The sequence below is a fragment of the Canis lupus genome, chromosome 22 (assembly GCF_048164855.1).
Source record: "Canis lupus baileyi chromosome 22, mCanLup2.hap1, whole genome shotgun sequence".
In the NCBI taxonomy this organism is placed as follows: Eukaryota; Metazoa; Chordata; class Mammalia; order Carnivora; family Canidae; genus Canis; species Canis lupus.
The window spans coordinates 33029250-33055508 of NC_132859.1; the positions used below are offsets into that span (position 1 = coordinate 33029250).

The 26259-nt window shown below is 39.3% G+C and overlaps 1 protein-coding gene across 24 annotated transcripts in view; it reads right to left on the reverse strand.

Annotated features, from left to right (window-relative positions):
- THRB (thyroid hormone receptor beta) overlaps nt 1-26259 on the reverse strand; it is a 372339-nt gene that overhangs the window by 44318 nt on the left and 301762 nt on the right. The window contains exon 5 of one of the 24 annotated variants that reach the window (XM_072792997.1): nt 16248-16317. The exons of 22 other annotated variants lie outside the window; for them this stretch is intronic. In XM_072792997.1, coding sequence (XP_072649098.1) covers nt 16248-16278 — 31 coding nt within the window. In that variant the 5' untranslated portion in view covers nt 16279-16317. Of the gene's footprint in view, nt 1-5331; nt 5675-16247; nt 16318-26259 lie in introns of those variants that run through there. One more of the 24 variants, XM_072792975.1, reaches the window with a different exon arrangement.

The following is a 26259-nucleotide window of genomic DNA, read 5'->3' on the forward strand; positions in this document are numbered from 1 at the left end:
GGTTAAATAGAAGCTGGTGGGTTCTGAGCTGAGTTAGTGACTTGAGGTGATGCAGGCTGAGAATGGCAGGGCACATGCTGGGGTATAGCTGACAGTGGCTGGTAGCTGGAAAAAGTATCACTAGTTCAGGGAAGTATGGCAGAGAGAGGAGTACATGGAGAAACTGGCCAAGATTTCTGGAAAACAGAGTGCGGTGTGGGCAGAAGTACAAAGCCAGAATCAAAACTTCCCTTTAGAGCAGGGAAGCCAGAATCTTCCCTGTGGGTAGGAGAGAGTTGGTGGAGTTAGTGTTTGATCTAACAGGGCATGGAAGAGGGTTTGAAACTTAGAGGAGGAGCCCTTGGTGGGTGCAGAGGGCAGGGAATCACAGCCACTGAGTGGCTAGAAGCAGAAGGCTTTGAGAAGGGGGATGACCATGGAGAGAAGACACCGCAACACCGCAGGAAGTATCTGTAGATGAGGAAAGAGGAGTGGGGTAACCACTCAAAAGCACACGTCTCCAGCAGAACAGGAAATTCTCTAAAGCAGCTTAGTACAGTACAGAGGGACCTGAGATGAGGGTGGTACCAAGGACAGCGCACGGACGCCCAGCAGTCGTGAGGATCTGGAAAAGGAAGAATAGACACTAAGTGAGCACTGGTACTTAGTATCAGTACAAGAAGATGGGGTCATAAAAGCTAGACCAGAACAGATGGTAGAGTGGAAGGCAATGGAACCTCAGGCCAATGCACCTGAATGCTGAGACCTAAGAAAAAAGCTTTGAGTTTGTGGGAAAGTATTCATTGAGGGATGCAGGGGGGCGGACATGAGCCCCATGTGTAGGAAATAAACAGCACCAACAATCTTTCACAAGCCTGTCAGTCATCTGACTTCAGTTTCTCAACATGCCTTGAACTGCAGCTATTAACTTTCTTTGTGAGGAACTGGCAGTGGGTGGTCTAGGATGAGGTTAGGCATCCAGTGAGATTTCTGAAGGACGAGCCTTTGACAAGGCCGATAATTAATCCTCGGAAAAGAAAGGACAAAGGACAGAAGAGTCAGCTCCTGCTTTTGTCTGCACTTGGACTAGGTTTGGAAACTACAACTGTTCCTTACTTTGCTTCCAGTTCTAGATACTGAGAGCAGGAACTTTTAACCTCTTCCACAGCAAATGTGTTTTGTATTTTAAAACATGGTTCTATTGTTTTCTGGAGTGGTATTGTCTCTTAATAGTATATGGGTTTGCCGTGCCTAATTTGAAATCCTAACCTTACATCAGCGTCCCTACAATTACATAAGCATTACAGAAAAATCTGCAGTTGCATTAACTTGTCAAGTATTATATTTTAAAGATAGGATGTCTGCAACACTTAGTGCATTGGGTGGACTAATCTTATGTGTTTAAATTAAACAAATTCAACTAGAGAGGGAGAGAGAGAGGCAGAAAGAGAAAGCCTGGGGGAGAGAGAGGTAAAGGGGAGGTGGGGGTGGGGCAGGGGAGACAGGAGAAAGAGGGGCAGGAAGCGAAGGAGAGGTAAGTGTTGAGAAAGAAATTGAAATAGTGTGCAATCATCTCATCCTCAGCTTTGTGGCTGGGAGTGATTATGTGGTTGGGAGACTCATGAATCTTCCCTTTTTTATGGTTTTCTTCCTGCCTGCCTCTCCAGAGACTGAGTGTGATTCCAGGGCTTAAGGGTACCTGTTTCTCATGGAACATTTTTTTTCTGAGCAGACTTTGGAACTGCCTCATGTCGACTCTACTATATAGCAACCCTTCCTTAACTTTGAAAGAGGCCAAGGAAATTCTAATTAGAGATCATATTTCTTTGGGGCTTAACTCTTCTTTTTAATCCAGTCCTCTTGATGTGGGCCACTTCAAACATCCCTCAATTTAATTTCCATTTCTAATGTTTACATGATTATTCACATACATGAAATGAAGAAAGGTTTAGATTCCTGTCCCTGAGACAAAGGGGCAACGAAGAGAGATTCAGAAAGGACGGTTCTAGGTGCAGTTCCTGCTTTGGTTATTAATGTTTCTTTCTGCAACACTAACAATGTGGCTTTAGAACAAGAATGTGTGCAATCAAAACCAAAACTGAACAGAACAAAAACACTCCATCTCCTTGACCCGGACTCAAAAAGTCCAGGAGTTTTTTATTCTCTTGGACATAAAAATGAACTCTGATGCAAACATACTACATATAGGTGCAATTTCTATAAAGATGGCACATGGAAATGTTAAGCAAAGAATCTGGTGGACAGGGGTTGCACAGGACAGACACTCTAGGGAATGATTCTATTTAAATAGACCCAGAGACTGACCAGCAAAACTGTGCAGGTCAGCCAGACTCAGGCTGTTTGGGGGACTCTGGAATGTAACTGGAATTTCTGGTGGAAACAACCAGTGACCTACACACCACCACCTACCTCCAAGCAAAAGAAAAAAGGAAAGAAAAAGATACTGACTTTTAACTATGATGAAACCATGGTCACAAGGGAGAGGAACCAATTCCCCTCCCCTCTGGCTGACTTCCAAACCTACTCTTTCCTTCCTCCTGAGCTGGGGGCTTAGGTGAAGTGAGTGGTCAGAACTGGCTGTGATGACTGATTTTTAACCTGACAAAGTAAGGCCATGTTAAAAAGAAAGACAAAAATTTTGAAAGACAAAAATAAGGAGCTCATATCCTCTGAGTGATTGCTAGGGTTCTTATAATTTGTCCCTAACTTTTAAAAATGAAAACTGTGTCTTCTCATATTCTATATGAAAAATAAAACAGACGTTACATTCTGCATTTCAGCCTTCTTCAAAATGTAAATGATATTGGCTCTGCTCCCCAGTCTAATTCTTGGAATTTTAGTTTAAATTTGATTTAATGAACTGAATTCTGCCGTTTTCTTCGTTCATGCCCTCAATGCTTCAGGAACTCGCTTGGCTACAGACGTAAAAACACACAAGAAACAACACAAAGAGAACTAAAATCATTCTAATGTCTACCATTAAGATAACTAGTCTTGACATTGGATTCTGTAGTCTTCCTTTATTTCATCTATGTGTACTGACAGTACATTTTTTTTTACAAGCATTATGATCATTTTCTAAATACTAGAAAATTCCAATTAAGGGCTAAAGAATAAGCCATCTTTAAAAAAAACAATGACAAAGTTAAGACAGCTGTACTATGGAAGAGTTTATAGCGTCGTAGTGACAGCGACAAATCCAGATGAAACAATTACGAATTTCATGAAAACAGATAAAAATCCAATCGGAATAATGAGGTCTGCCCCACTGAACACCTGTTTAGAGTCTTAATTTTGCCTTAAGGAGATACTACTGATGTCCTCCAACAACAACAAAAATCAATAATGGATCAATATGGATAAACGTGTTGGGTACAACCTTTTGTCCAAAGAGACAGTTAACAGCTGGGTTTAGTTTTACTGGGATTTACTTAGAGACTTGTAACAGTAAATAATGGCGCATTTAAGAATATTTGCCTGCTTTGATTTAGTGAGTTTGGCAGGTGGCAGTGGCCTTTCAATGGCATATGGCTTTGGGAAATTACATCAATATATGCATACAATGTGTCTTAGCCTCTAGTTCAAGCGGCAAATTAATTAGCAAAGAATCTGGTTTAACGTTTTATGAGCAAATATTCTCCAGCCTGCTTGAAGAAGATATCGTGTAAAGACAAAAGAACAAAAGAGTAAAAGAGCCTGAAAAGTTTTGCAGGAATTTTTAAGAATAGCAGAATGCCTCAATAGAGAGGCAGGCACCAATATTGTCTTGAGGTCCCACAACACTGTGAAATGCACATCCAGGAATGTCTAATGAGGCAATGTTAACTTCTTCTTTTCAAAGATAAATTACTTATAAGTATAATATTAAATGAAACAGAAAGCACACATTCAGCCTATCTCAAATATTCCCATTAGAGGACTTCTGTAGTGTCCCCATGTGATAAATGAGAAATTCTGATACCCTTCAAGAGGATGTGAAACTAGAGGAAAATGCAGACAAATTACTCTAAATATGTTTTCTGCTATAATTCCCTTTATATTTCATATTTGGAAGTTGGAGAACAGGACAGAAAATTCAAACATAGTATATGGTAAAAACTAAACAGGAATTTGAGGGTTTTTTTTTTTTTAGGCTTTGTTTTCAAAACAGGCTACTTTTAATTACAGAGTCACATTAAGAAAAACAAATAATTTTTATAGGAACCATAATCAACCAAGCCACATTGTTTTAAGATAATTTCATGGAGAAATTGACCTTTGAGGATCAAAGGGCATCATATTTTTGCAAATTACAGAAACCTGTAAATTTGGTTTCCTATGCAATATCCTGTAGATAGTACACAGAAAAAAAAGAGTTTATGGCATATTTAAGAATAGAATAGAATTTAAGCTATTTCCAAAGTATCTGGCAGATGCTACTGAGTTTCCTGTGTACTACCTGCTTATTTACTTTATTTTATTTTTTGGTATACAAGAAATTTTCCATTGATAGAAAATTACACAGCACTGTAAAGCTACAGTGTCTATTAAGATAAATGGATTTGCACTTGTTTTCACTTAGCATATTTTGAAGGGTATTTTACTTACTTTCATATAGAGAATTCATTTAACATGATTCCAGACACATAATACTTTAGGGACAAAATGGAATTAGAAAGCATATTAGTTCCTTTTTGAGTTTTACATTCTTATAGCTTAATATGGTCATGAGTAGATTCTTCACAGCTTACATGGATCAGTAAACATATCAAGATGAACAATTATAAAACCTAATATATCAACAGTATACGATCATTAAAAATCACTAAAATATTTTATTAATGAACTTTTAATATGAAATATCAAGAAAAAGTCAAATGAGTTTTTAATTTGAACCTGAACTGGGGAGAATTATCCCACTTCAAAAGCCACAGTGCCTATCCACCAAGGGGAAGCCTTTTACATATTTTCTTTAGCACAGAAACTGACCTTATTCACTTTAGGCAATACACACAATCTATCATCTATCTATCTATCTATCTATCATCTATCTATCTATCTATCATCTATCTATCTATCTATCTAAATATGTATACACACACACACACACACACACAGCTTAAAAAGTCAGCTCAATCCAGCTCTCATATATGCTTAAAAAAAAGTGCTTGGAAATCTTTATTGCTCACGGACCCCTTTCAATCACCTAGCAACCTCTCTCTTTACTGCTGTTTTTAATTTCAAACAGCGCTTAAAGTCAAAGATTTGACAAAGCTGATGCAAACTGTAACTTTAAAACACAACAGAAACAAACACGGAAACTTTTAACAAATTTAGTAAAATGGTCCCTACCTTTTTTGTGAGAGTACGATGGCGACTGCACTTGAGAAAAAGTAGGCTTTTCTTCAGTGAAATACTCAGGTTGGCTGTATTGATTCAGGGCCATGTCCAAGTCAGAGTCCTTGCTTTTCAGCATGTTTCCAGGGTAACTACAGGTATAAGGCTGATTCACTGCCCAGGCCTGTTCCATATATATGTTGTTACTGGGCACAGCCTGAGCGTTGCAACCACTGTAACCCGGACTATCTTCGAAATACGTGTAATAATCAGTGGCCTGCATGTAGCAATTGCTGCCGGCAGCTGGGTGCACTTCATATACTTCTTGCATACAGTAGTTCATTCTGTTACCCTGGCTCAGTGTCTACTTTACATATACACACACTCTACACATGCATTCACCAGCCCCATACACCCTGAGAGCTGGGCATATACGCCGAGAAGTGTCCATCCATACGCATGAAATGAAAAGGAAAGATGAATAAACACCACCACCACACAGCAACCCCAGCCTGCTTTACTTTGGAATAGCACCCGATGTACTAAAATCCTATTTAGATTGAGCTGTCTTTTGGGCTCTCCTGCCATTCAAACATATTGGAAAGCAGATTTCTATCAAAGGGTCTTAAGCTGAGAACGCAGCTAATTCCTGGGGTAGATGGCATGCAGGTAGGGATGACCATCACCCCGCTGGAAGAGTAACAGCAAGAATGCTCCTGTTCCTCTGAATCTGGGAAGATTCATTTTATATGCCATTTTTTAACCGCTTTTAACGTGATTAGAAAATGATTACTCATTGCGATGTCATGTGGCTTGACAACTTAAGCATGAAACATTGTAAAGACATCTTAGACAATATCCTTGGATACGCAGAAAATCCTAAAATCAATAATCCGGTTTATTAGCATGACCCAGAGAAAATCCCAGTAGTAACGAGCCTGATGACTGACTCCAAAACATTAATCTAGTCATGCAAATGTTGGTGGTTAAATCTGTTGAATGTTACTGATTCCAACCATCCTCCTAATGACACACAGGTTCCACAGGTTTTAGCAACATGCCAAGGAAAGGAAAGCCACTTCTGAAAACACCACTGGTGTCTGTGAGTTCTGTTTTGTTCCTTGCAGCTGATAATTTTCTACATCATTAGCACTAATCTACATGAGACCTAAAGCTTAATTTAGCTTTGCTCATTCGGTTTTTATGTTTTCTTTATAAGCACACGAGGGAGAGTATATGTGCTGGTACGCTTTCACGAAGAATTCCCTCTCTTACGGCAGTTCCTCCTCCGTTTGTGCTTAACGGCACTCTTAGAGGTAGTTTGTGGGAAACAGTGTACATTCACCATTTTCTTCTAATCAAATCTGCTTTTGGGTTCATTTTTAAGTTTAAATGTGATTTAAGTAGTATTCATGTGCTTGAGGTTTAAAGACAGTGACCTTCTAAAGAGGGAAAAGCATTTTCCATATGAATCACCATATCTTTTAACTAAGATGTGAACAAATATCAAATTAGACCCTAACTGCTTGCTAAGATGATTACTAAGGGGTGGATAAGCACGTGTATGTCCACTATATGCACGTGTTCTAGATCATGATTCAGTAAGGGCCAAAGCTGCTTTCTTTGAAGCTAGGGGTTCTTTCTCTTTCTTCCAGAGACTTAGTTGGTAGGACTGGGACTCAGGGGGTGACATTTACATTTGGGTTCCTGCTGGCCCATGAGTGTGTGACCTTGTTGGTATTTCCCTCCTAAGGGGCCACAGACAATGTAATATTATAATACTCAACAGTGAAACCTGCTCTTTGGATATGAAACTCTAGTCAACTACAACACAGGATTCTAGAACACGGATATATGACTGGAGGGAGGACGGTAGAAATGACAGTCATTCAACAAACACCTATGCAGTGTCTGTTAAGTGCAAAGCAGTGGGGTGGTGGGAGCAGAGATGGCTGTTCCAAAAGTCAATCCAGCCCCTGCTGCTAAGTAGCTCAGTAGTACGTGTATTCAATACTGAGCCAGTGGGCCACTGACATGTAAGGGAGTCTTTAAGTGCTAATAATTTAATTTTTTTAAAAGATTTTATTTATTTGAAAGAGAGAGAAAGAACAAGCAAGGGGAGGGGCAGAGGGAGAGGGATGAGCAGACTCCCTGCCAGGCTGGAAGACAGACGTGGGGCTCAATCCCAGGACCCTGGGATCATGACCTGAGCCAAAGTCAGACTCTTAACCCGACCAAGCCACCCAGGCACCCCGAGGGCTGATGATTTTGTAAACATAGTCAAGGAGCCACTGTTCCAAGGGAAGAGAACAAGAAACAGATGAGGCAAAATAAGGGAAGGAATCCAGGTAGACCCCGTGGATGTTTAGTAATAAGACTCCTCAAAAAACTACAACTGAACTGTTAAGACAAGTAAAGGGATTTTCTCCAGATTGGTACATTTGAATCAGGAAAATGAACTACAACATCCCAGGCAGCAGGAAAGTGATCCTAAGAAGTAATGAACATAGCTAACATTTTAATAGTGTTTTTACTCTCTGATTACTCTTCAAACGAATAAAAGATTAGTTCGCAAATGTTTTTAAGAACACATACACATAACATTACAATTAACATTTTCTCCCTACTGAAAATGTCAAAACATTTCATTGGAAGCAGTGACTATTTTCTGAAAACCCTGGGAAAAAGGATACAGGCCTTATGTTTTTTGTCTGATTTCATTTATTTATCTCAAATTTCCCCAAGCTAATCTGAAAATTAACCTTTCAATAAAGTAGTTTTCTTTCCTGGCAAACACACATGTTCTGAGGCCTCTTTTTCTGGTTAGGAGCTTCATGACGGATCCCTCCAATTCTGCAGTTATGCCCAGTGCGTTTCCTGGCTCCCTTTCTATTTCACTGAAGGCACAAATCCAAGCAATTTCTTGCTTTTCACCAGTAACAATAACAACCAAAGCCAGAGTCTCAACTTTCATGCCAAAGGAACACTTACAAACAATTTCCAGAAATCTCCAAATGTGCTTGGAAAATCAGAGCGTTCTTCTGCCCCAGAACTGGATATACATACTGCAGCGAAAAGGGAAAGAATGGCTCCCAAAACTTTTTTTTCCTCGATTTTTACAAAACACAGGGAAGACCCCTGAGACTCACTGCATTAAAACAATCCTGAATTGCCTCAGAAATCTTTGAACAGGAAAAAAGTTTCAAAAACATAGTTAAGAGAACTCCCTCCCTAACTTTTATCTTTTGGAGAAAACAGTACAAAACTTTCTGGAATGCATTCCTTCTTGTTCCAAGTAGGGGATGTTCTTTATGTGTAGTAAGTGCACGAAACTCTCATTACTGTGAGCCAAAAAAGGAGTCCAAGACTCACGTTGAATTTGAAATATGGCCCCTCACACCCTGATAAAAGCAATCACAGTGCTGTCACTTGTGATCGATCTGGCGTGCTTCTCTGTAAAGTCGATAAAGCAATTTAAACGTATTATGTGTCACAAATGAGGTGCGCTTCGGTAAGATTGTTTTCTTATTTCCCTGGCTGACTACTCTAATTTAGTTACTTAAGGGGAAGCTTAAGACTTATTTAACCCATAGTGCATCTAATCACCTGAAATAAACTTGGGAGGGCTTTAATAATTCTCATTAGAAGTGTTCTAATCAATAATAGTTTATTATGTAAATACATCTCTGTCTTCGGCCGGCAGGAAATGACCTAAAAGGGTAAGACTAATGGTTTCACTTGGAAAAACCTCGAAGGTAAACAACAAACTCTCAAGGTCTCTAAAGGAGGAAAGTATCTTCTTTCCTTGTGTTTTTCCTCTGTCTTCAGCTGTGTTGTTTCTTAAATAAGGCTGTACATTGGCATCACATACACGCTTTAAAAAACGATGCCTAGGTGTCATGCTCCGAAATTCTAATTTAATCAGTATGGGGTGAAACGTGAGCATCAAGATTTTTTTAAACTTCCTTGGGTTATTTGCACAGGCAGCCGAATTTGAGAACTGCCATTCTACTGGGTGCCCGACCATGGCCCCTTTACCATGCTCCAGGGTGTCCTCCACACTTAACTACTTCTTCGTTTGCATCTTGGGTGTGTATTTCCCTTAGTTCTTAAAAATTCACCTTCCATGCCTCGACTTGGCTCCACCTGTCCTTAACTTGTCCCATTGAGCAGAGGCAACTAGCTGAGGAGACAGACCAGGAAAGAACTAAATCCAAGGAAGTGTGATAACTGTGGCATGGGAACATGGGAAGAATCTGCCTAGCAAGGTAGGTGCAGCATCATGGAAGAGGTGATCTCTGAGCTGGCTTTTGAAGGTATGCAGGACTTCAACAGTGGGGGCCAGAGATATGAGACAGCTGAGCAGAAATGTCTTGGGGAGAGTGTGGTTAACTATCCTTGCGAAAAGGCACATAAGGAAAGATAAAAAAACATGAAACATTTATGCTAGCTTCTACTCAAATAACTTTTCTTTCTTTCTACTTTAGTAATAGATTGTCTAAGTTTTAGTTGTGCAACGGCCTTTGGGAAAGAGACTTTCATTTACCAGTCTCCCTTGCACCTACATGTATCTGTGTTAACAACTTCTGGCCATTGAGATATAGCAGAAGAAATGTTGTAAGGCAGTTTCTATGAAACGTAAAAAAAAAAAAACAACTGGTGCATACCATTTGCTTCGTCTTTGTTCCTTCTTCCAGCTGTTGGGATGTGGATACAATGGCTGGAGCCTCAGCCACCATTTTGGCCCAATAGAATGACTGCTATACTCTAAATGGTAAAAGAATGAGCTGGAAGGAACCTACGTTGCTGAACTTAGAACTGCCGTAGAACTGCCATACCAGCCTACACTGTGAACCTCTTCACTTTAAAAAAAAGGTTTTTAAAATTTATTTGAGAAAGAGAGAGAGAGCAAGAGAGAACATGAATGGGGGGAGGGGCAGAAGGATAGGGAGCAGCAGCCTCCTGGCTGAGCGTAGAGCCTGTCACATGGCTTGATCCCCAGACCTTGAGATCATGACCTAAGCTATAAGCAGACACTTAATGGACTGAGAACCCAGGTGCTCCTACACTTTTTTTTTCAAGAGAGAAAAATAAACTTTTCATTTAAGTAACTGCTTTCTCCTTTGTAAAATATGATAATGGTACCCAATTCATCAGTTATTGTGAAGATGAAGTGAGTCAATATAAGTAAAGCATTTAGAAAAGTGACTGGCATATAAGTGATATAATTATGTGTATATAATAATTATATTGAAGTGCCTTAGGCTTTGTCTTGGACTTTCTTTTTGGGTCTGCATTTTCACTCTAGGTTAGGAGTCAGCAAGCTTTGGCTGACAGGCCAAACATGGGCCACTACCTATTTTGTAAATAAAGTTTTATTGAAATACAGTCATGCTCATTCATTTACGTATTGTCTATGGCTGCTTCTATATGTACTCTGTGCTACAATGGCAGAGTTGAGTAATTGTAACAGACCATATGGCTTGCTGAAAATATTTAGTATGTGGCACTTTAGAGAAGAAGTTTGCCAGCATCTGTTGTAGGTGATCTCATCCAGTCTAATGGCTTTCAATAAATAGGTAAATGACATCCAAATGCATCCATCCCAGATGTTTCCTCTAAAACCAGAATCTGCTGTCCAGCTGTCAACCTGACAAGTCCACTGGCACACCAATAGACACCTCCAACTTCATGCTTTCTAAAACTTGTTCTTCCTACTGTCTTCCCATCTAGGTACCAGCATCCACCTGGGGGTTTAAGCACAAAGCATTGGCGTCTCCTGGACTGCCTACTTACCCTCACTGTCTACCTCCAACCTAGGAGTAAGTTCATTGGTTCTTCCTCTAAAATCTATACTGCATTAGAGGAAGGGAGAGAATTACGGGGATTTGGTCCAGGCTTGGGATTTGACACTCCCCTTAAGAATAATATAAGACCTTGAGTCAATGAGATCATGTACCACTCAAACCATTTTGGAACTTTTTACTTCCTCAGTCCCAGGTGCATTAATTAGCATGAGTCAGTCTCCCCTTGATTATTTCGATTGTGTGATCCTCATTAAGTGGACAACATACCCTGAGATTAACATTCAGGTGATGTTTCCATAGCAGTCCACAATACCAGTCCCAAGAGATGCTTTGAAGAAAAAGCAATAAAAAAAGGTTCTATGGTCAAATAAGTTTGGGAAATATGCACTGTAGATCCCTCTCTGAAAGAATCACAAATGAAAACTGTCAAACTTCAAGTGACTCAGCATTTCCAAAACACATCTGATCATAGAACACTGCATGTCTTATAACATCTGTTACAACTGTTTCATGAAACACACTTTCAGAAACACAGATTCTGTTCTATGAATATATTGCTGGAGGTAAGGCCATTTGTAGGGATATCTCACCTGGAAGAGTAGTGTTCTCAGGTTACACACCAAGGGCAGAGAGCAGGGATCTGGGGAGCTGCCAAGGGGAGTGTCCCATTTTTGGTCTTTACCAAGGAGGAAAGCTACTGGCCAGAAGAGGCAGGCCAGACACGAGGTAGTAGTACAAATCCCAGGTGGCCACACAAGACTGGGGTCCCTGGACTCTGCGACTGAGTCTGTTTGGTAGGAATAGAAACTTAAAGCCCTCCTATTTTAAAACAACTTGTACTCTGACTTTGTTTCTAATTTGCTTTTTTCTCCTTTAGTATTTGATAAAAGCTTTTTGATGATGCCAGCCTGTTACAGCTCTGTGAAAGGAGAGAGAGGGGAGGCTTAGGCTTTTGTTCGCAATCCATCACCAAACAGAACTTGTTTTTCCAAAAATGAGCTTGAAAAGGTGACAACATGGGTTACTAGTGTGAGGGGAAGGGATTGCCATCTGGTCTACTGGGAAAGAAAGGGCCCTGATGAGAATACTGAAGTGCGAACAAGTCACTCCCAGGACCCAAGACATTGGAAGCAGCCCCAGTAACTGAACTGAGAGCTGTCCAAGAGGAGGTTCTCACAGCACAGTCCTGGTGGCTTCCTCCACTTGGCCACTCTTTCCAGGCCTAAGGTCTGGTGGTTGTGTTTTATTTTATTAAGGTGGAATGGCTGCCCTAGCACATACATGCAAAAGACACCACAGACCCAGGTACAATAGCTTTCTTCTAGATGGAATACATCAATTTATAGAATAAGTGGGTTAAAGAAAACAGGCCTTGGTAGCTCCACAAAGATTGTAAAATAGACTCCACATAGGTCAGTGGTTCTAAAAGTGTGGTTCCTGAACCAGCAGCATTTGCATCTTCTGGAACTACTTACAAATGCAAATTCTCCAGCCCCACCCCAGACCCACTGAATCAGACTCTGTGGGGTGAGGCTGCACCCCCAGTGCGTGTGGGGACATGTACTCTCGGGGATTCTGATGCAAGCTAAAGTTTGAGAATCAAGATCTAGACCAAATGAAAAATGTATATATACAGATGTAAAAACAGACTAGCACCCTTAAGGCTGGTGGTTGAAAGAGAAGTAAGGCTTTTGAAATATATTTTAGAGCAATGTTATGAGCATTGAATTCTTCTCCTTGCAAAGCCAACAATGGAATGTTTGCTCCTTCCCAAGAATGAACATCTGACTCAAAAGCAAACCTTTAATGGCTGATACAGTCTGATGAAGCTTGCACCATCATCTAGAAAACATACAATAAAGTTTCAGTTTGGTAAAACTTTAATTGGAACACTGGCTAAATAATAATGACGAGGTCTACTGCATGTTATAACAAAACAGTATGACTGGTGGTGAAGATACTTCCATTCATTTTACAGAGTGGAAACTGAGGGGTTGGTGTTCTCACCCTTCTGTAACTGCCAAGAGATGTTAGTATAGAGATTTTGGCTCTTGATTTGCTATTCTAGAACTTGCTTGTCACATTTCCCCACACTGCTTTTCTAAGAGAAAATTATTTTGATATTTCGAAAGTTCTGGGCCACTAATTATAGGATTCAACACAAATTCAAGGTTATTAATGATTTATCTGTTTTTCCAAAGATGAGTTTAATGTAATGCCTCTTTATATATTTATTTTGATTAAAATATTTCCCTCTGTCTCTAGAAAAAAACCTCTTCAATATTACACGTTTTTATGAATATCACTTATGCTTTGTGTGAATAGCATATAGCCACTCATTTTATGTACTTTTTTTAATTAATGAAAGCAAGTAGACCCATTTCAACTTACTTTAATGTGTTAAGGTGATTATTTCATTGTAGTTCACACTGATGGCCTTGATTTGAAAAGTTGAGTGGTTATTTGAGTGGAATGGTTTTGACATTTAACAGCTGGAATATACTTTCTTTATTCCAGAATAACATGTCAGAGTTATTAATTTTAAAACCGATTTCCCTAATAATAGGAATAATGAATGAATGATTGAGTCATCTGCATTTACTTTGTTTTTCATTTTTAAGAACAACTACTGCAAAATCTAGGCTCTGTTGCAATTCACGTAGTTTTCAAAAGATTTATTCTTTGTTCATTAAAAGCTTCTTTCTTATATTCATACTTAAAAATGTTATGAAGAATAATTAAAGGTAAAAAGTTCAAACAAAGTTATGATACATGCTGCGATGTGGATGAACCTCAAAAACAATATGCTAAGAGAAGGATGCCAGTCCTCCTCTATGATTCCATTTTTGTGCAGGGCAGTGAAGGCACATCTGTAGGGAAAGTAGATGAGTGGTTGCCAGGGACTGAGTACAGTAATGAGGAGTAACTGTAAACCAGCTGAAAGTTTCTTTGGGGTGATGGAAATGTTCTAAAATAAGATTGTGGTGATGATTGCAAAACTCTGTAAATATACTAACAATTATGGAACTGTACACTTAAAACAGAGGAATTTTATGGTATGTAAATTATATCTTAATAAGGCTTTATGAAAATAGATGTGTGGTTACAAATAGCTTGAGCCAATTAAAACCGATTATCAAAATAAAAAACATTTCAAAGTTCATGTTGTTCATGTATCAATACCACATACAGGAGGAAGACATGGCCTTTCTCTAAAATTTGCAACAAGCAAGACATATCAACAAGCAGAAGGCAGTATCTGATGCACCAAATACTCCATGTGTTAACTGAATATTGAGTGAAGTGGAATTATTATTTCTGAAACAGCATAGGTTAAATTCTTTATTATTCTTCACTAAGACAAATGTCAGTCAGCTAATAGAATTATTGCTTGATTGTCAACAGAGTTGATGCTCATTTCAAGTCTAGACCCAAAGTTCATCCAACATGTCTATCTGGAAACCCCATACTGGAAGCAGTCTCACTGAACTTTTTATTCACAACACACACTGCAGCCTGGGTGCACAGAATACACTTATGAACATTTTTGGTATAAATCAAGATGATCTCAATCTGGTAAATTACTCAAGCATGTTCAGAAGCTGTAGCAAGTAAGGCTCCGCACAATAAGTACTTTAGTATAGTAACATTTCAAGACAGCTTAAGGAAAGAAATGATTCATTCTGGGGGGTGGTGGGGGGGTGGGCAGTGGGGGAGGGGAGTAACAAGTAAAGAGGAAGTGATATTTGGATTGGATCTTCAAGGAAGAGGTGAATAAAAGAGCATCTGTAAAGAAGTAGTCAAAAGCTGGATCTACTTCGTGTTGGTATCCTGAGAACCACATCTATAAATGGTGAATTGATCTTCATTTTACTTCAAATGTCAAAATAATCTAAAAAGATACATAGTTGATACCAAGATTAACCTAAGATACATTTTGATCTTAGTTGTTTTGTCATTTAAGAGGACTGGATGGTGGAAAGAAAAGAAGATCCAATTAAAGCATGAGAAGGTGAATAAAGAGGGAGCATCTACATGTTATCCTCACAGATCTTCAGACCCCAGAGAATCTGTTTTCTGTTCCTCCTACAAAGAAACATGTCTCCCAGGGAGGTATCATACTATCCTTCCAGCCTTAAAAATATCATAGGTGATAGAGAAACAAATAGCTTTGACTCTTGAGACATTGATCCTCAGACTATTGAATGGATGCTTAATAAGAGGGCTTCTTAAAAAGATACGTTCTTCCAATCCCATGAGATAATGAACAAGCCCATCAATAATGACACAAACCTCCTCACATGAACATGTAGGTGGTTTGGAAGATTGGAAACCATTTCTGAATCACACACTTAAACTTTTATAGGAATAAACATCATGGGATACAATTTTTTTTCCAGCATTTTTGCAAAAATGCATAATCTGATCCTCATCATGAGGAAACATCAGTCAAACCCAAACTGAGGAATGTTCTACAAAATCATAGGCCTGCATTCTTCAAACATGTCAGTGTCATGAAAAACAGAAAGATCATGAAACTGTTACAAATTAAAGCAGGCAAAAGAGACACAAAAGCTAGACAAAATACATAATCCTAGCCTAAGTCCTGGACCAGAAACAGAACTGGCAAAAGGAACAAGTGGTGGTGGCCCTGTTGGAAGCCTCCAGAGACCATCTTTTCTCCGGCCCCGGTCTCAACCTCTACCTCCCCTCCCAAACAGGGGACAATTTGTTAAATTTACATAAAGCCTATAGGTTAGGTAATAGTAGGCACCAATGTTAAACTTTCTCATTTTGAGAATTGTATCATAGTTTTCTAAGAGAATTTCTTTGACTTTAGGGGACACTCTGAAGTATTTAGAGTTCAAGGGGTATGATGTTTGTGACTTATTCTTACATGATTCTGAAAAATAATAACGTGTGTATATACAAACAGATGCATACATACACTCACATATATTGTGATAAGGTGAATGTGGCAAACAACTGATGAGTCCAGATGAAGGGGATGTGGAAGTTCTCTGTATTAAACCAACTACCTGGGAGAGTGAAGAGTACTTTAAAATCACATATAAAATTGAAATATAGGTTTGCTATAGCAGAGCAAGAAAACACACAACTCACTCAAACTTGAAGATGGTCCTTTTCTATGCATTTCGTTTTTTCCAGTTCAACTCTTAAAAGCAGAAACCAGCTAAAAAAAGCAAGCAAATTTGCAATAAAACAACAAACAAAACCAAACCCCCTCAATTCATCTAGGAAAAGCGTGTCAGATTGATTAGTGTTATTTTTTTTTCCTTTTAGTGGTGATCACCAGGCTTCTATCCTTGATATTACAAAACTTTTTTTAATCATAGAGTACACATTTGTTTCCTTTGTTTGGGGAAGAAATAAGACTCAAACATAGAATGATCACTTCATAGGAAAGTTAAGAATGAGCCTATCATGTGTAACCAGAAACGGATAATAAGAAAGCACTATGCCCTATGTTTGGCCATAAATATTAAATGAGATGAACCCATTGCAGATACCTGTTTCCTTGGAAACCATTCAATTGAAACTCCTGCAAAAATTAACATGTATTTTTTTTTCCCTTAAAGGGCAGGAGCTTCTTTTACTTACACATTTTTGACCTTTAGTTTTATATCTTAAGCTTATTATAAGAAGTTCTTCCCTGGTCTAGGCAAACAAAGAGCAAAATAAGTATCTTTTCATTAGTTGTGACGCTGGGCTTATGACAGTATGGCCTCTATAAGCTGCACATTATGGGGCAGCTATGAGTAGTTGGGGTAAAATTTGCTACTCACCAAATATTGCCCCCACATGGTATTCTAACTCAAATGCCAAGTAAATTCACAATTGAATTAAATAGTCATATTTGCAATACAGTTTTCTGTTTTAAGAAGCAGTAAAGTTAGTAAAGTCAAGTCTCTTGTATAAGTCAATACTGGAAAATATCATGGCGATAGAGATTCGCCAAAGATAATAATTCTGTTTCAGGTCAATGCCACGGAGGATGGCTTTGGGCCATGGAGGATTTCTGACTCTTATTTCCAAAGCTCAGTTGATTTTGGATTTCTGGTATCTTTGCAGTGTGGATAGAGAAGTGGGATCATATTTATTTCAGTCCAAATCAAAATGGCTGAATTGTCCCAGGACATGAAAAATTGATCTCTAAAAATAGTTCATATTAGCATCAGCTACAGAGTAGTCTAACAACAGAGAGAAACCATCCCTGTGTCAATATAGGTCATACATACAGGTGAAATGGCTTCCCAGGATACTTGCCTATTTTGTCTGCAGTGTCACTATTATGCAGGCTTACCCTTGGTATGCAGTCTCTGTACCTCCAGAGGTACTCAAACCCAAAGCCTCTGTCCTGGAGAGGTACGGATATACTGGTCACCAACACTTTCAGAGGAATAAGTTTATTATGGAGCATGAGTATGTTTCCAGAAGCTGACAGGGGTTTTAGAAGCCCCGACTTACTGGGGAATCGAGAATGGGTGTCTGCCTAGTCTGAAGTCTTCTGTTCCTGGGGGAAGCTGTCCAACAAGAGAGATAAGACCACTGAAAAAGATGGTGAAAAGTAACCGATTGCCCAATTTATCTGGGAGTTGCTATGTTTTCCTGATAATCACAGTTTAGGTTTGGGGGATCAGTTCTAACTTAATATATTTTGTCCTGTTTTCCCCACAAGGGGGAAATATGGTTATCGTATTAGAGAGGTACTTTAAAATGGATTGTAGATTAATATCCTTGGTTTCTTTATGGACAATTAATCTCTGAATACATTCTTTGCTGGAGAGAATTAGTGATTTATCCAAGGTTAAATACTTGGTAAATGTCAGACTTAAGAGCCCAACCATAGTCTTCTATTCTCAATATTCCCTATGTTCCTACCAAGTACTGGGGAGCATTCCTAAGATTTAATGCAGCAGGCCACCTATGTAATTTGAGAATTCTTGAAGTACTTTCCCCCCTTCCTCCAGCTTTATTTTATTTTATTTTTAAAGATTTACTTTTATTTATTTATGATAGACATAGAGAGAGAGAGGCAGAGACACAGGCAGAGGGAGAATCAGGCTCCATGCCGGGAGTCCGATGCGGGACTCGATCCTGGGACTCCAGGATAGCGCCCTGGGCCAAAGGCAGGCGCGAAACCGCTGAGCCACCCAGGGATCCCCCCTCCAGCTTTATTGAGGTATATTTGACAAATAAAATTGTAAGACATCTAAAATGTACATTGTGGTGATTTGATGTACACATACACTGTGACAGGATTTCTCCCCTCTGAGTAATTAACACATCCATCACCTCAGGTATTTTATATCTACAATTGTATGTAAATGTATATAATATTATATATGTATAAATATATACAATGTATACATACATATATATATCTTTGGTGAGAACATTTAAATTCTACTATTTTAGCAAGATTTCATTTATATATTACAGTGTTAACAATCTTGGAATGTCTCCGTAGCCCCAGATCAACATGTCATTCACACATTATCCAAATTTGGCTGGAACCTCTGTGTTCAGTAGTCTTTCTTGGCAAGGTGACATTTGTCTTTAGAACACTGTGTCACAGACTTCACGGTGGGTTAATGCTGCTCCTACTGCCCAGCACACAACTGACAGCATGCACAGTGGCATGTGGCAGTCCTGCTCCTTATTTTCTCTCTCTCTCATCCATTCCTTGCTATTCTCACCCCTTCATGGCTCCTTCCAGTCCATTTCTTCTATTGGCATTACAGGACCTTGTCAAGGGAGAAAGGAATCTGACCCAATCCATCCACTCGGAGACACTAGTGACTTGATAAGATATCCAGCTAGGAGGTTTGCATTTTAAAGGGCCACAGAGAATTCATGACAACCTGTGGGGGATGTCTGAGGAAAGGAAAGGCTTTGAATTCCAGTGGTTACTTCTGATATCTCTGTAAGGCTGACTCTCCCAACAGTACCTTTCAACTTCATTGCCAAATTCTACAGGTTAACCACCCACATCGTACCCTATTTTGTCTGAAAACTACCTGTTGGAAGTATCAAGGTATTTGGTTGTTGTAACTATTCCCCCTGCATCTGTAATATTCTGAGCTTGCTTGCTTGCGTATTTATTCATTTATTTATTTATTTATTTATTTATTTATTTATTTATTTATTTATTATTTTCTGAGCTTTAGAAACGTCAATCCTGTCATTATCTACTTAGTGGTTATTTTCACATGGGCCTTCTATAACCCTAACATCCAGTCTGCTTCTCTTCTTTCAAAGCTTCATTGTAAAAATAACACACACAGAATTCCACAATTCAGTGAGAGAGGATTCCCATTTTACAGATGAGGAAACTGAGGCTCAGACAGGCTAAGAGACTTGCTCAAAGCTGGGTGGCTGTTAGAGCAGCACCAGAATTTGACCTTGGACCTTATGACTAGGTAGGTGCTGAAGACCACGCCTCCTGTCACACCAGGTCTGACTGCATTGCACCTTCTTCTGTGTTGTAGACCAGTGCTTTCCCTGTGCCTTAGATTCCTTCCATGGGGTGCCTGGAATTCCCTTGCCTTTTTGTGTCATAAGAAAGTATAATGATAGGGACGCTCAGTGGTTGAGGGATCGAGTCCTGAATTGGGCTCCCCATGTGGAGCCTGCTTTTCCTTCTGCCTATGTCTCTGCCTCTCTCTCTCTGTGTCTCTCATGAATAAATAAATAAATATAATCTTAAAAAAAGAAAGTATAATAATACAGAGCTCTAGTGTTGGAGCTGGACTGCCAGAGTTTGAATTCCAGTTCAGCTTCTTCATACTTTTCTTGGTTTCTTATTTACATTTTTAATTATCGAAAGGGTTTGAAAATTATCTTGGTTGTTTCTATGGACTCTTCTTTCCATTGTTTATGCCTCTCTACAGCTGCGTGTGTAGTAGATGTTTGGTTTTGCTTCTCTTTATGTTTATATGGTTGTGAATGTATTTCAAGGCCAGGAAGGGCAGCAAACATGGAGAAGCAGAGCCTGAGGCTAAGAGAATATTTCTATCCCCAAAACAGTTATCTTGTCATCTCTACTAAGTGGCAGGCACTATGCTGGGTGCTTTACACACATTAGCTTTCATCTTTACGATGAAAGCCAGATAGCATGACCCCATTTAAAATTAAGGGGACAGAGGGTCAGAGAGGTTAAAAAAGATCTGCCCTGAGTTGGTATATTTAAGAACAAGGAGGCCACCTAAGTATGTCTGACTATAAAGCATATGAACTTAACTTTTAAAGAAAACTGCACAGGGTATTCATAAATGCATTCTTATTGTAAAAAAAATCTTGCATGCAGTTGTATTTGGAGTTAGAGTTAGCATCTCCTCCTTTACTCTGCTCTTTCATTTTTGAGCTACCTAGTGTCATGGATTGACCTGTACCCAGGGCCTCTGGTCTATGCACATTTGTGCACCCGCAGTGATACAGACTTTTGAAACTGTAAGTGGAAGCCCACTGTACTTAATGCCTGGTGGCTTCTCTATTTTGTGTTCCTAAAAGTGCCTTTTTTTTTTTTTAAAGATTTTACTTATTTACTCATGAGACACACACACACACACATAAGATAGGTAGAGACATAGGCAGAGGGAGAAGCAGGCTCCTCACAGGGAGCCTGATGCAGGACTTGATCCCAGGACCCCAGGATCATGACCTGAGTTGACCGCTGAGACACCCAGGCATCCCTAAAAGCACCTCTTTTTAAGAGGTGTTTATTTTTTAAGAACCTGTGTATTTTTTTAGTGGATACTTTAGATATGCTGTCGTTTATCTGAACATTCTCCTATGGATAGATATTTGGAGTGTTTTTATGTTTTCAGTAACAAAAACAAAGGTGCAAAGAAAACAGGTGAACACGGATCTTCATTCCTGTGGGTATTCTATGGAACAGAGTATTGTAAGCAGGACGGCTGGGTCAAAGCATATCTTCATTTACGGTTGTGATAGATACTGCCAAAATGGCCTTGGAAAGCCTGTGGTCCATCTACTGCTCCATGCTGCATCTCAGTGAAAACTGAAGTTGGATAAAGGAGCCTTGACTTTCTGATGTTTGCCTCCTTTGCCATTGCCCTGTTTCCAGTGTTTTCCTCCTTTCCACTTCAGCTGATTGCTTTTCTTTCATTTCTTGCCCTCTATTTCTTTCTGTCCTGTTCTACTTATGGGGTGCTCTTTCCTGCCTTTGAAGTATCAAATCTCACAGCTCTCTTGCAGATACCAGAAGCTAGTGGAGAGCACTTATTCTCATGTTGATGGCTAACATTCCAAGAGTGCCCTTGAGGTATATGAATCACACTGGCACTCTCAGCTGGGACCTCGCATCCTGATGTATGGCGAGTAGGGGCAGAGTGGAGAGCTGAGATGGATGGAGCAGATGGTGGTACTAGTGGAAGGGCTCAAGCTTTTTAATTCTCCATCTTCTAAAATACTCATTTACCTGAAGATGTCCTTGTATTTTACTTAAGGACAAAGATAGCAATCACCCGTTGAAAATGTGAATGTCTAACTTGAAGGATTATAATGCATACAATGACTTGGCTTTACATCTCTCATTTTTAGAACACTTTGTTATTTTGGTAAATGAGAATTATATATCATTTAAAATTGTCATCATTGATTTGATTCATTTTTTCCTCCTTATGAAGAGCATGAGTTAATAGTCTGCCCCTTTACTGACATAAGATACTGTTTTAAAAATTACTTTAACTTGTCTAAATCTTGAGGACTGGCCTTAATAAATTATGGTATATCTATAAGCAAGTATAATTTATAGCTAATAAAAGTCAGGATTCAGAGGAATACTTAATGACAAAGGAAAATGTTCATGATATGTCATTAAGCATTAAAAGCTGGTTAAAAAATGGTACGTCCGTCTAGTATGATCCCAAGTTTGTAAAAAATAGATACATACAGAAAAAAGACTGAAATAGTGTAAAGATTTTAACACTGCTTATCTTTGGATGATCGAAATACAAATGATTTCTAAAAAATTTTTTTGTTGAACTTTCGGGAAATTTTCTATTTTGTACATGAACATGGAAGGCTTTTACAATGCGAGAAAGTAACTTTAGTAAAATTATTTAGACTTTTTTTCTCCTTGCCTTCCTCGGATATAAGACTCGGTTCTCTTGCTATTAAACATAGAACTGATCTACAGAGAAAATTCAGTGAGATCACTAGATTGCTCTCCATCTTTTTCTGATGCAAACCAGGGAGATGGGTCAGTCCCTGTGTTTTTTTCTACTACTAGGTTCCAGCCTATCAGAAGGTCCCTGATTAACATTGAGCACAAACATCCAAGTATGGAGTCTGACTGTCTGGGTCCAGACCCTGTTAGATCCAGGTACAGGGGTGCATACATCTAACTAGGACCCATCCTTGTGGAACTGGTGGGACCCTGTGGTTCCAAAGAGAAGTTCAGGAAGGCATGAGAGATCTGCATGAAGAAGTCTTCTAAGTACTTAGAGGAGGATCAAGGCCCCAGCCAAACAAAGTGGGATTCTCTGAAGGGCTCAAGTCCCAGAGGGATGTGTTACCAAGCCGAGTGATTAAATAGAACATCCAGTTGGCAATTAAGATAAACCAGGCCTAAAGGAAGCCCAGTCAAGAACAGCGACTTAGGGGACTCTCCAGGTGCAATCAAGGAAGGGAAGAAAAATGCACATTCCCTGAGTGTCCACTAGGTGGCAGGCCCTTTCCTACACTAAGAGCTTAAGTGCAGTCTCAGGCATTTTCTGATACTCAGGTTTTTAAGAATCCTCCTGTGGGCTGGTTAAAAAACACAGATTTTGATCCACTTTTCAAAGCTTCCAGTTCAGCAGTCTGAGGTGAGGCCTGAGAATCTGCATTTCTAACAAACTCCCGATGAGGCTAGTGCCACTGGCTGGTGCACTTCAAAGACCACCAAATACATCATCCCAGACTCTGGGAGAGAAGGAGGTAGGCAGGAGTAGGATGTGGTCCTTGTGCCTGAGCAATCAGTTCAAATTGTGACAAAAACTCCAGGGAGGTGTAGTGTAGAGATAGCAGAGTGGCTTGGGGTCATTTGATGCTGGTTGGAAACAGCCTCTAGAACTCGAGCAGACTGGAATTATGGGCTCTACAGCAGAATGTCAGGTCTCCAGAGCTCTCATTCCAGATAAATGTGCTCCCAGTTAATTTCCTTAGAATCACCATAGCAGACAGAAATATAGGTATATGCAGATTAAAATGAAAGCTGTCTTCAGACCCAGACTGAAAAACAAAACATGAAATTTGTACCAAAAATAAGCCAGAAGGAAAACAATAATTCTATAAAGCATACATTAGTGATTCTCAAATTATTTGAACTGAAGGACCATTTAAAAACATATCTGGTCCATTATAGTGTAGTACATGGTTCTTTTGCATGAGACTTTTTTATAGCTCTGGCCATGCATTACTGACCAGGCAAGTGGGACAACTCTCGACTGGTCCAGACCCTGTTCAGTGAGGTGAGCCCACTGATCATGCATGGGAATGTCAGTGGTTAATGACAAATTGCTATAAAAGTTTTTAAAGCTTACTCTTAGTTTCTGTATTTGCATCAATAAAGAGGAACAGAGCATCTGGGTGGCTCAGTAGGTTAAGCATCTGCCTTTGGCTCAGGTCATGATCCCGGGGTCCTGGGATCAAGTCCCCTATCAGGCTCCCTGCTCTGTGGGGAGCCTGCTTCTCTCTTTCCCTCTGCCTGCCACTTCCCCTGCTTGTGTTCTCTCACTCTCCATCAAATAAATAAATAAAATCTTTTAAAAAATAGAGAGGAATAATAGCAATTAGTAGGAGGGTCCCCAACCACAAACCACACTTCGAGGTGTGCTGATTGGCTAGATGACTGACCTGACAGATGGGCTCACTGTGGAACTTTGAGAAAGTAATTTGTTCTTTTGGTTCTTGCACTGCAGATCCTTAACTTTTTGTATCCTTCAGGGCTATTTGGTTCTTATCAATTCAATTGGGGTCCTTGAAATGGGACTAGTTAGATGTACTTTTGGCCTTAATGCTATTGCTTCATGCTAGACATCAAGGGTGTTATCCTGCACAGGGTAGGCACTTAATAAACACTTATGGGGTGCATGCATGGATGGCAGCCCAGGACTGAGATATCAAGCATACTTAGGCGTTGGACAGAGATAGCCAGGAAGTAAATGCCTGGCATAAATGGGCATCAAAATGGAACTCTCCTCACAGTGATTTTATACGGGTGGCAAACAGGCAGAGCAGATGGAGAAGAACCAACTTGAAAAAGAAAAAAGTGACTAATTGAGTTGTTTCTCTGGCCTCCCTGGTGCCTCACTAAGTACAGGTGTCCATTGTGAATGAGTAAGATTCAGTTCATAAGGTTCATGGGCCATGACAACTTAGGCTTTCCCATGACATTTTCATGTTGAACCAAGCCACTGCCATCCATTCATGCCAAGATGAACCCTGATGGTTACTTAGAAACTACTGAAGAGTTTTCCTTAGTTGTTTTTCTTTTAATACTAGAATCTTGAGGGAGGACCTTAATATAATAATTTAATTATATTTCCTTATTGAACAGTTCTCTGACTTTAAGCAAAGGAGAACTTAATGAACGCAGAATGGATTATCAACTCTAATCCCCACCCCCTTCAAATGTCATGCCCTACCTCGCACTCACCTGGCCTAATCTCCTTCTCCATTCCTTATCAGACACACAGTGCAGCACCAGGAATTTATGTGATTTAATGATGCATAGCTAATTATACTGATCCCAGTTATAATGATAGCTGCTATTTAGAGAGCACTTAGGACAGGTACTATGCTAAATGCATGCTTAAATATATTATCGTATTTAATTCCATCAATAGTCACATAAGTTTGCTCAAGGGACAGAGTGGAAGGATTAGGATTCTAGCCCAAATTTGTGGTTTTAACTACCGTACTACATTCAGGGTCTTGGGTCCAAATAGAGACTGTTTCCTTTTGCTTTTAAGGTATAACAACAAAGTAAGAAGTATACAGGATTAGGAACTCTGGGTACCCAAGGCCAAGATTTCTTGTAAATGATAGACATAGACAGATCCTATGAATGAATGAATGAACATGGGTACCAACTGTGAATGAATCAAATTTAGTTTGTGAGTTTTTTAGATCATGAAGACACTACAGTTTCATGTTGGTATTTCACTATAAACCAAGGACTGACATGGTTTTGATGCCAGCTCATAAAATCTGAAGATACAATCTGGTTACAAATTCTAAGACTAACTCTCAATTATATCTCAAACAAATTTGCACACATATACACCACACACACAAACATACTTATATGGGGACACTTTAAAAAAACTTATTTTGTTCTTTTTCTAAATATCTTTTCAATTTCTCAAATCTTCCAAATAATAAAGGTGAGAGGCAGTTCAAACACAAATCTCAAAGAGAACATGTATAGTTTTGACTGCACTCAAATCAGAACTCATGCTATTTTATTATTTTTAGATAATTCTATTTTCAACTGACACAATCTATACACTCAACTTCTCAGGTCAATTGGCAGTTCTAAGGAGCTTTTGATATGTTTTCAGAAAAGCTAAAGGACCAGCACTTTTTCTGACAGGATAAATATAAACGTGTTTACGTTCAAGTGAGAACAGTATGCAAAAGTCTCTCATGGCTCATATACGGGAGTCTTTACAAACTTTCAGTAATATATCTTGGTGAGTGACTGCCAGATTTCCAAAGACACAACTTAAAACTTTATCAGAGTCAAAATCTTTCAAGAAGAACCAAAAAGACCTTCTTTTCCCTACATGCTAAATTGAAAAAGAATGGAAAGTTTCATGAACATGGACATTTTAAAGCACAAATGAATTTACAAAGCAAACATTTTGGGGAGCCCTAAGACAATAAAGCGATCAGCACAAAGACATCTGTCAGGGTGGAGGCAACCTGAGGTAAAGACCAGTTAAATCTAATGCAATCAGGAACTTAGACCAGTTTAACACTTTTTTTACGAGGTGACAACCTCCTAACACCATAATCTTGCCTTTCAGGAAGATGACACAAGGATTTAATGAGTAAAAGAAAACAACTTAAAACCTTTCTTTTGAATGTGAATTGTCTATTT